This window comes from Capricornis sumatraensis, chromosome 1 (genome assembly GCF_032405125.1).
Source record: "Capricornis sumatraensis isolate serow.1 chromosome 1, serow.2, whole genome shotgun sequence".
Lineage (NCBI taxonomy): Eukaryota > Metazoa > Chordata > Mammalia > Artiodactyla > Bovidae > Capricornis > Capricornis sumatraensis.
The window spans coordinates 225,429,658-225,440,764 of NC_091069.1; the positions used below are offsets into that span (position 1 = coordinate 225,429,658).

The 11,107-nt window shown below is 38.1% G+C and overlaps 1 protein-coding gene across 1 annotated transcript in view; it reads right to left on the minus strand.

Annotated features, from left to right (window-relative positions):
- Positions 1-7,784, minus strand: part of CPB1 (carboxypeptidase B1) — a 39,229-nt gene extending 31,445 nt beyond the window's left edge. The window contains exons 1-2 of the mRNA XM_068972352.1: positions 7,714-7,784; positions 7,532-7,607 (exon numbers count right to left, since the gene is read on the minus strand). Of these exons, the coding sequence (XP_068828453.1) occupies positions 7,532-7,607; positions 7,714-7,784 (147 nt within the window). The remainder of the gene's footprint in view (positions 1-7,531; positions 7,608-7,713) is intronic.
- Between the last annotated feature and the right edge of the window lie 3,323 nt (positions 7,785-11,107).

Genomic DNA, 11,107 nt, shown 5'->3' on the forward strand with positions numbered 1-11,107 from the left:
ACTGCAAGGAGATCCAACCTGTCTATCCTAAAGGAAATCAGTCTTGAATATTCATTGGAAGGACTGATGGTGAAGCTGAAGCTCCAATACTTTGGCCACCTGATGCAAAGAACTGACTCATTGGAAAAGAGCCTGATGCTGGGAAAGATTGAAGGCAGGGGGAGAAGGGGACGACAGAGAATGAGATGGTTGGATGGTGTCACTGACCCAATGGACATGAGTTTGGGCAAACTCTGGGAGGTAGTGAAGGACAGGAAAGTCTGATGTGCTGCTGTCTATGGGGTCGCAAAGAGTCAGACATGAATGAGTGACTGAAAAACAACAATAAAAACAACTACGTGCTAGGCTGTGCACCTGAGACTAGGAACACACTCATAAGCAAATCAAACATGGGGAGATTTTAGAGGCAATTATGCACAAAGGTAGGATGACATATTTGATTATTCTGATGTTTTTCTTTGTGGATTTGTGGTTTCAAGTCTCCTTTTTATCTTGGGAAAATATTAACCAAGGACATCCTGCCTCTAACAGGTCTCTGATTTTCTGTTCTTTCCTTGAGCTGAATAAAGACCTAGAAGCCTAAGGTGACCCTGACATTGGATCATTCTCTGCTCTTTGTCTCCCTAGTACCTGTTCGGATATTTATGAGCTAATCTCAGGCTAGAGATGTGGCAGGTGGTGATATTTAGGATTGTTCCTTTGGAACTTGGGAGTTTGGGCAGACTTAGAGGTTGTTAAATAGAAACTGATGATGTAAGATATTAAGATGACTCAATTTTAGATATGCCTGTGGAGAACCCAGTTGCCTATCTCCTGTCCTGGTAATTTTCCAGCTACTGCAGATGTCTAGAGGATGCTGAATCATGAGTCAGGGTCATAGGGAATGTCAGCACAGTGGGAGATGGGACATTAGGATTACACAGGAGGGATTTCAGAAGAAAGAAAGTGAGTGTGGTTGTCATTAAGTTGCTGAAAAGAGAGAGTATTGCTAATTTGATAAGGATTGGCTACAGAATGTGATGAGAAGATAAAGATGAGAGTTTAAAAGATAGTGAAGGAAGGATAAAAGCTTATCATGATAAAGATAGAGAAAGCAAGAGCTGGTGATGAATTCTAGTTAGCCAGCACTGTAGAAAGAAGGGCCATCAAGACAAGCACATTATAGGGGAAGTTTTTAGAAGTTAACTCTGGGGCTTCTCTGGAGAATAAGAATCTGCCTGCCAATTCAGGAAACAGGGGGTTCGATCCCTGATCCTCAAAGGTCCCCCATGCCCCAGGGCAACTAAGCTCATGTACCACAACTACTGAGCCTGTGCTCTAGAACCCAGGAACCTCAACTACTGAGCTCATGAGCCACAATTACTGAAGCGCATGTGCCCTAGAGACCGTGCTCTTCAACAAGAGAAGCCACTGCAATAAGAAACTCGTGCACTGCAACTAGAGAGTAGCCCCGACTAACTGCAACTAGAGAAAGCCCATGTGGCAATGAAGACCCAATACAGCCAAAATAAAATAAATAACAATACCCAAAAGTTAACCATGAGTGTGTGTTCTTCATAAATATCCATCATTCCATGGTGGGAAGGGAGATGTGTCTGTCTTATTACAGACACAGAGGTTTAGAATTGGTAAAGAACATGAAGTTCTCCAAGAACATGTAGGCAATTAGACAGTGCCCTTCTCACACAACACTGGGATCTTTCAGTGTTGCTCAGGAGACTCCTCACTGCCAAGATCTACATATCTGAGCTTGAAAGTTCTCCCAGAACTGGAAAAGGCCTAACAGCTCACAGCAGGCAGAAGCTGCCAAAGAAGCACTTTCCAGAGAGTTGCTTAATCAATGACCCTAGAAAGTAGGTGTCTAAATATTCCAATTCTCTCACTTCTCAGGTGCGATAATTTTGAAGTGTGTGGTTTGCACCCTTTCCTAGAGTTTCTCTGTAGGATGAAGCTCTAGTCATCCTCTATGCTAGCCGACTTTGTAGTGTCCCTTCTGTTGGCTGCCCTCCCTTCTCTGCATCACTCCTCACTTCTCTACCCAGGCTCCCTATACTTTCCAAGTGAAATCTGCCACTGAATCTTTGTCTAAGGATCTGGTCTGGAAGAACCTATGTTAAGACATTAGCTTTCCACCTAGAGTAGCACAACATCCTTGGTGATGGTTCTAATACAATCTTGAATATATCTAGTAGTACTTCAGAACACCTTAATTGCCTTATAGATAGTTTCCTTTTTGATATTAAATTGAAAGTTGCCTTCCCTAATCTTTTAACCTCTTGTCCCTCTGTCTTGGCTCTGCCAAATATTGGTGTGTGTATATATATAGTATGGATGTGAGGGTTGGACTGTGAAGAAAGCTGAGCGCTGAAGAATTGATGCTTTTGAACTGTGGTGTTGGAGAAGATTCTTGAGAGTCCCTTGGACTGCAAGGAGATCCAACCAGTCCATTCTGAAGGAGATCGGTCCTGGGTGTTCTTTGAAAGGAATGATGCTAAAGCTGAAACTCCAGTACTTTGGCCACCTGATGTGAAGAGTTGACTCATTGGAACAGACTCTGATGCTAGGAGGGATTGGGGGCAGGAGGAGAAGGGGACAACAGAGGATGAGATGGCTGGATGGCATCACCAACTTGATGGACGTGAGTCTGAGTGAACTCTGGGAGTTGGGAATGGACAGGGAGGCCTGGCATGCTGCAATTCATGGGGTCGCAAAGAGTTGGACACAAGTGAGTGACTGAACTGAACTTAACTGATACACACACACACACACACATATATAAATATATGAATAAATATATATTATATATTATATATATTATATAAATGTATAAATAAATAAATATTATATATTATATATATATTATATAAATAAATATATATATATATATATTACAAATGGGATAGAGAAATCTCATAAACATGTTTGACAAAGGACTTGCTGACCTAACCTGAGGTCCCTTAAAACCTTCAGTTTGATAAGGAGAAAATTGGTCAGCAAACATACTGACATCCAACACTATGGAGTCCTATAAATATGATGGAGACTTACTAACCTGGGCTTACTAACCAATGCTTCTTAAGAGACATGGAGTCAAAAATCAGGAAGATCATAGCCCCAAAAAGGTTTTTAATGCATTAAGTATGGTTACAAACATTAGCACAAAGAGATACATATAAATTTCAATAATTACCAACACTTTGTGAGTGAGATCTATGTTTATAATATGGAGGTAGACCAAAATATATGATTTGAGCTGTGGGGAATTGAATTATAAGTTAAGGAGTTGCCACTAGTGGTAAAGAATTCACCTGCCAATACAGGAGACATAAAAGACACAGGTTCGATCCCTGGGTTGGGAAGATCCCCTGGAGTGGGAAATGGAAACCCGTTCCAGTAATCTTGCCTAAAAAATTCCGTGGACAGAGTGGTCTGGTGGGCTGCAGTCTGTGGGGCCACAAACAGACATGGCTGAGCAACTGAGCATGTACACACACACAGATACACAGACTGAGGTTATAAATTTATAAACCTGCATATCTGAGTAACAAAGAACCATAAAGAATATTTGTTGGAAGATAAAGGAATAACTTTAAGTGATAGCACTGTGAGAATGTCAACTAAACCATCCATCTGGCTAATAACCAAAGAGTCTGTCCTAAAATGTGATACAAAACCAGCGCAAAAGCAAGATAAATTAGTGTATTCACCTTAAATTCTTTTGGGAATAAGAAGGACATGCAAACAAGTTAGTAATTATGTTGGAGAATTTCTATTCTTCACATATTTACACATATTTATTTCTTCACATTGTGTTTGACTGTAAATTCAGCATAGGATTAACTCTTCATTTATTTTGATGGAATTTTCCTTTCTTGTTGGAAGAGGCGATAACTTCTACTCTAGGTCTAGTTCCAGACAGTGGGGAGGAACTTACAAGTATAATAGGAGTGATAGAACATTAGAAGACTGTAACCATGTTACTCTGACTGTGTACCTGAAGCTAGAGAAACAGAGTTCAGGAAAGTATAGAGAGAAAGGGATAGGTTTTGTGGTGAATGCCTCTAATAAAGAAACAAGGAGGTAAAATAAAACCTTTATTATACAATTAAATATGAAAAGAAGGAGGCTACTAAAGTCCAGTGTGGTCACAGGTCTCTTCAATGCATTCAGCTTTTAAAAGGACACGTTCAAAAGCTGGGAGGAAGGACACATCGGCAAGGATGAATACAAAGACTAGATGCCCTTGTAATGATCTTATCAGGAAGGCTACAGTCCAGAATATGCTATACTTGCAAGATTACTAAGAAGAGTAAAACCTTTTTTTTCAATCATATTGAAAATAGAATGAATAAAGAAGAAACATGCTGTCTCATGGCTTGGAGCTAAACCATAATGTTTGCAGCTGAAAAATTAAGTAAATTTATTTAACTTGTGTGGCTTTTGTCTTTTCTAAGGAGTTACACTATCTCTTATTTTTTCCTACTTCTACTGAGATGAAATTACTCTAAGTAAATAATTTTTCACATGTTAAGATTTTAGCAGAAATACCTTCTTTGGAAAGAGAACTTTGAGGCCCAGGGTAGATAAGGAGATAAGGGGTTATACTGGTCATGTAAATTACATTCAGAATACTGGATCTCATGGTGCTTATAATAACAAATACATAGTTTTTACTATATAAATTCTTTCCAAGTGCTTTACTTATATTAGTTCTTTTAAATCTCACAAAATTCTGTAAGGTAGATGCTCTTAGTCTCCTTATTTGGCACTTGAGGTGGTTGAGACCCAGAGAGGCATCCAAGGTCCAGCTAGCGAGTGGTAGAGTCAGGAATCGAACACAGGAAATCTGAGTCCAGATTCTCTGCTCTTGACTACTAGAAAATGCTGAATTTTAGGTAACTAAAAAGGCAGAGGATGTGACTGAACACTTCTCCGCAATCTTAGAGGAATCAGAGCTTGATGGGATCGCTGAATAGTGGAGGGGGCATGTCTTGGATTTCATGAACAAGGAGACAGGTGAATCTCAGAAGTAGAATCTCCCAGGGCCTGGCATGGATACTAGCAAAGTTAACTGGAAGCAGATGGGTTGTGAATGCTCAGAAAAGGGAGCCGGTGAACTTTGGGAGCCAGCACAGTGTACAGCAAGAGTAAGTCAAGCCCAATTAACTTCATGTGATGATTGAAAGAAAACACTAGCTTGCCAGAGTGCTGAATCTGTATCTTAGCAAAATGTTTGACCAAGTCTCTACATTTACATTCTTCTTTATAAGCTGGAAAGCACAGTGTTAGCTGTAGGTAACACCACAGTAACATGGATAGGAGAGAAAACTCATCTGAGATGCGTTGATTTATCAGTCACTTTCAGTGCTTACTTAACACTGCATCTGGCATACTGCAGACTTGATAAATAGATATTAAAAGAATGACTCATAGGAGATACCTCTAATTCTATACTGACCCTTTACTTAATATTTTTACTCTATCCATGACAAAGGTAAAAGTCAAGAAGACAGGTTTATCAAGCTTGATGGTGATGTGGTTAGGGCAAATTATTTCCCTGAGTAAATTCATTTTTAAAACTGTCTCAGTATGCAATAAAGATAATTTTTAACTGACTAAATATATAATAAAATGGTGCATTTAGGTTAAAACATCAATTAGGCAAGTATAGAAGGAAGAATACCTTGCTTCATGTGAGAGGGTGATTCATGTGAGAAAAAAATACCCTGATAGCTTTGATTGGAATTAGGTTTACTATAAGCTAAGAGCCTTCTAACTGTTCAAGCTGTAAAAAGAATCTTATACCCCATTAGTAAGTGTCTGCATTACAAATGAAGCAGACAGTGGCCCTACACTATGTATTAATCAGAGTACACCTGGAGGTCCATTGTCCATTCTGAGAGCTACATTAAAAAAAAAAAAGAAATATAGACAGAAAGAGTATTGATAAATCTCAGAAGTGAGACAGTGTTTGACTTAGCTAGGTCCAATGGGTCACGGTTAAGGTAGTTTTCATTTCGGTGTAACGGTTTGAATGGTTTGTAAGGCAAATGCTACTTTGAAAAAGAAGTATTCCTACTATCCTTGAAAGTACTCAAACAGGTTTTTTTAGGGCTAGCAACAAGAGATGCTGTTTCTACCAAAGAAGTTCAAATTTAAGTGGAAGCCTGCAGTCAGTCAGTTCAGTTCAGTTCAGTTGCTCAGTCATGTCCGACTCCTTGTGACCCCAGGAATCGCAGCACGCCAGGCCTCCCTGTCCCTCACCATCTCCCGGAGTTCACTCAAACTCATGTCCATCGAGTTGGTGATGCCATCCAGCCATCTCATCCTCCGTTGTCCCCTTTTCCACCTGCCCCCAATCCCTCCCAGCATGAGAGTCTTTTGCAATGAGTCAACTCTTTGCATGAGGTGGCCAAAGTACTGGAGTTTCAGCTAAGTATCATTCCTTCCAAAGAACACCCAGGGATGATCTCCTTTAGAATGGACTGGTTGGATCTCCTTGCAGTCCAAGGGACTCTCAAGAATCTTCTCCAACACCACAGTTCAAAAGCATGCAATAGATGACTTTAAATTCTCCTTCATATCTAACCTTCTGAATGTTTCAGTTTATGACACTCTCTACCTTTTTTTCCCCCTCCACATTTTAAAAGCTAAAATGATAACTATAAAAAGATAATGGATGGATAGATAGATATGTAGGAGCTGGTAGAATGTTTTGATTTTTATATTAATGAAAAGACAGCATTGGATCAAGTAAACTATTAATGGTCTACAATAGCTCCCTGCCACTAATATATATATATACACATACACACATATATACACTAATACATATATATATACATACACTAATATACATATACACACATACACTTATATATATATATATATATATATATAATTTAAAATGTCAGTTTTAATCCCATAATACAGTAAATTTTTAAAAAATAAAGTAGCCTAGAGATTTTGGTTTCTTAATAGTAAAATAAAAATCACTCATGACTTTTTATCATTTTTACCCCCTTCAAGTCCTATCATTAAGAGGGCCTGAGTCAAGGTCGTGAAAACTCAAGCTGTTTGATTTGGAATGAAAGAAAATCAAAGAGAACAGATGATACATGGGATGTGGAAATGACTTTCAAGTTGGACCAAAGCCCAGTTTTTCTGTAATATCCAAGTTGATCATTTTTCTCTTTTGACTTAGAAGGGAAGTTGCTATACATTAGATGTTCTTTGACCTTTGCAACAATTTTGACTCATCCAGTTGTCATGCTCAGGCAGCTCTTTAAAAAGTTACCCTAGATTTATAATACTGTAGGGCTTATGGCAATTGAATTTAGGCAGACAAAGAAGGCATGGTGGCACTAAATGTTTTTCAAGTTTTTATTTCTTGCTACAAAAGTGCAGTAGTTAATATTTCATGTCATTTTCCCCTTAACGGAATCACAATGCAACCTTAAGATTTTAAAAAATAATCTAAGATTTTAAAAATATTGTTATAGGAAATCTATAAGCATAGATTGGCATTTACCTGCCTGGTGCTGGCCAACTCATGGAGTAAGCTGATGTGATTTTCATCTTCAACATGGACACGGAACACCTTGTCACTGAACAATGAGATACAGAAGAAGAGAACATTTAAAATTGGGTAATGTGTTCAAATTTTTTGGTTAACAAGGAAGGACTTGCTAATTTAAGCTGTAGGCTACTTACCCTTCAAAGTGCTCACCAGGATGATGAGCAGATGCTAGGGTCACGGTCACGAGAATCAAGAACGCTAGCATTGTGCCTGACTAGGTCGTTTAGGTAGGTTTCACCTGCTTTTATAATCCAGGGTGTTCTCTGTGTTCTGATTGCAAATAGGCACTGTCAGATCTTGATTAATGGTTTTCCTAGCATTGTTTCCTTGGTAGCTGTGTAAAGTCTAGAAGTCTATCTCTCCCAACACCTGTGGAAACAGAGCAAATAATATGAAGTTCAGCCTATCTAATTTGGATGTCAGACCTTGAATATCTGGAGGAAAAGGAGCTTTTTACTTTTTTTTTTTATAAAATACTATTTTAATTTTATTATTTCTGAATACATTGGGTCTTTGTTGCTGTGTGCAGGCTTTCTCTAGTTGCAGCGAGTTGCAGCTACTCTCTTGTTGTGGAGCACGGGCTGTAGGGGTTCCAGCTTCAGTTGTGGCGCACAGGCTTAGTTGCCCTGAAGCATGTGGGGTCTTCCTGGACCAGGGATCCAACCCATGTCCCTTCATTGGCAGAATGAATTCAATTCATTGGATTTTTTGTTTACTACTGAACCATTAGGGAAGTCCCAAGAAGTTTTAAATAAAATTTATTTTGTAGCCTTTAATTTTTTTTTTAAATTTGAGAAGTACATACAACAAATTCTATAGACTTAAGTATAAAGTTTGGTGAGTTTTGACAAATATATATACCCATGTATATATATCCCAGTATCCCAGTCAAGGTATAGAATATTTTCATCACCCTAAGAAGTTCCTTTGAGCATCTTTTCAATCTATTTCTGTACTCCCCTCAGGCTACCACTGTTCCTATTTCTAGCTTCATGTATTAATTTTGTCTATACTAAAACGATATAAATGAGATCATATGGTATATATTTCTTTGTGTCTGGTTTCTTTCATTCATAATATTGTTTTTGAAAGTGATTAGTGTTTTGTTTTTATTATTGTTTTCTTCCTCTCTATTAGCAAGTTATATTTTATTGTACATCACAGTTTATTTTCCTATTGGTGGATATTTGTATTATTTCCAATTTTGTATTATTGTGAGTTAATCTGCAATAAACCTTGTATGCAAGTCTTTCTGTAGGCATGTGTTTTCATTTTGCGGGGGATGGGTTACATAGCTATTGAAGACTGTGCTGTGTGCAAAGTCACTTCCCTTGTGTCCGACTCTTTTGCGACCCCCTGGACAAGCTCCTCTGTCTATGAGGTTCTCCAGGCAAGAATACTGGAGTAGATTGTCATGCCCTCCTTTAGGGGATCTTCCTAACTCAGGGATTGAACCCATGTCTCTTACATCTCCTGCATTGGCAGGTGGATACTTTGCCACTGTTTAAAGCCCCTAATTTAAGAATGGAACTGCTAAATAATAATGTAGGTTGTGGTTTCACACTCTAAGATTCTGACAAACATTTTTCCTCAGTGGTTGTATCATTTTACGCTTCCACCAGTATCCAGTTACTCTGCATTCTCTCCAATGTTTTGGTAGTATTAGTCTTTAATTTTGATAATTTTAGTGAGTGTGCAGTGGTATCTAACTGTGGTTTTAATTTGTATTTCCTTGATGCTGATGAAGTTAAACATCTTGTCATGAATTTTTTTGGCCATTTGTAAATCCTCTTTGTGAAGCATCTATTGAAATCTTTTGCATTTTAAAAGAAATGGGCTGTTTTCCTTTTTACTATCATTATTATTTTTTTATAATTTGTGTTTTTTACATTTTCCCAAGAAATCTTTGGCTATCCCAAGACTTCAAACATATTTGCCTGTGTTTTCTTATAGGAGTTTTGTGGTTTAGATCATTATACATGATGTAAAGTGTGGATCAACACATTAAAAAAATATGATAACCAGTAGATACAGTACTGTTTGTTGAGAAGGCTTTTTTTTCCCCATTGAATTACAGTTGGTGTCTGTCAAATTCATTTGGCCATACATGTGTGGGGTAATTTCTGGACTTCATATTGTGTTCCACTGATGTATTTCTCTAATTTCATACAACCATCACAATGTCTTTATTTTAAAAAATTTTATTTATTTATTTTAATATAAATTTATTTATTTTAATTGGAAGTGAATTACTTTACAATATTGTATTGGTTTTGCCATACATTGACATGAATCTGCCACGGGTGTACATGTGTTCCCCATCCTGAACTCCCTTCCCACCTCCCTCCCCATCCCATCCCTCTGGATCATCCCAGTGCACCAGCTCTGGCACCGTGTCTCATGCATCAAACCTGGACTGGTGATTCATTTCATATATGATAATATACATGATTCAATGCCATTCTCCCAAATCATCCCACCCTCTCCCTCTCCCACAGAGTCCAAAAGACTGTTCTATACATCTGTGTCTCTTTTGCTGTCTCACATACGGGGTTATAGTTACCATCTTCTAAATTCCATATATATGCATTAGTATACTGTATTGGTGTTTTTCTTCCTGGCTTACTTGACTCTGTATAATAGACTCCAGTTTCATCCACCTCATTAGAACTGATTCAAATGTATTCTTTTTAATGGCTGAGTAATATTCCATTGTGTATATGTACCACAGCTTTCTTATCCATTTGTCTGCTGATGGACATCTAGGTTGCTTCCATGTCCTGGCTATTATAGACAGTGCTACGATGAACATTGGGGTACATGTGTCTCTTTCAATTCTGGTTTCCTTGGTGTGTATGCTCAGTAGTGGGATTGCTGGGTCATAAGGCAGTTCTATTTCCAGTTTTTTAAGGAATCTCCACACTGTTTTCCATAGTGGGTGTACTAGTTTGCGTTCCCACCAACAGTGTAAGAGGGTTCCCTTTTCTCCACACCCTCTCCAGTGTTTATTGCTTGTAGACTTTTGGATAGCACCCATTCTGACTGGCATGAAATGGTACCTCATTGTGTTTTGATTTGCATTTCTCTGATAATGAGTGATGTTGAGCATCTTTTCATGTGTTTGTTAGCCATCTGTATGTCTTCTTTGGAGAAATGTCTATTTAGTTCTTTGGCCTATTTTTTGATTGGGTTGTTTATTTTTCTGGAATTGAGCTGCATAAGTTGCTTGTATATTTTTGAGATTAGTTGTTTGTCAGTTGCTTCATTTGCTATTATTTTCTCCCATTCAGAAGGCTGTCTTTTCACCTTGCTTATAATTTCCTTTTTGTGCAGAGGCTTTTAATTTTAATTAGGTCCCATTTGTTTATTTTTGCTTTTATTTCCAGTATTCTGGGAGGTGGATTATAGAGGATCCTGCTGTGATTTATGTCGGAAAGTGTTTTGTCTATATTCTCCTCTAAGAGTTTTATAGTTTCTGGTCTTATGTTTAGACCTCTAATTCATTTTGGGTTTATTTTTGTGTATGTT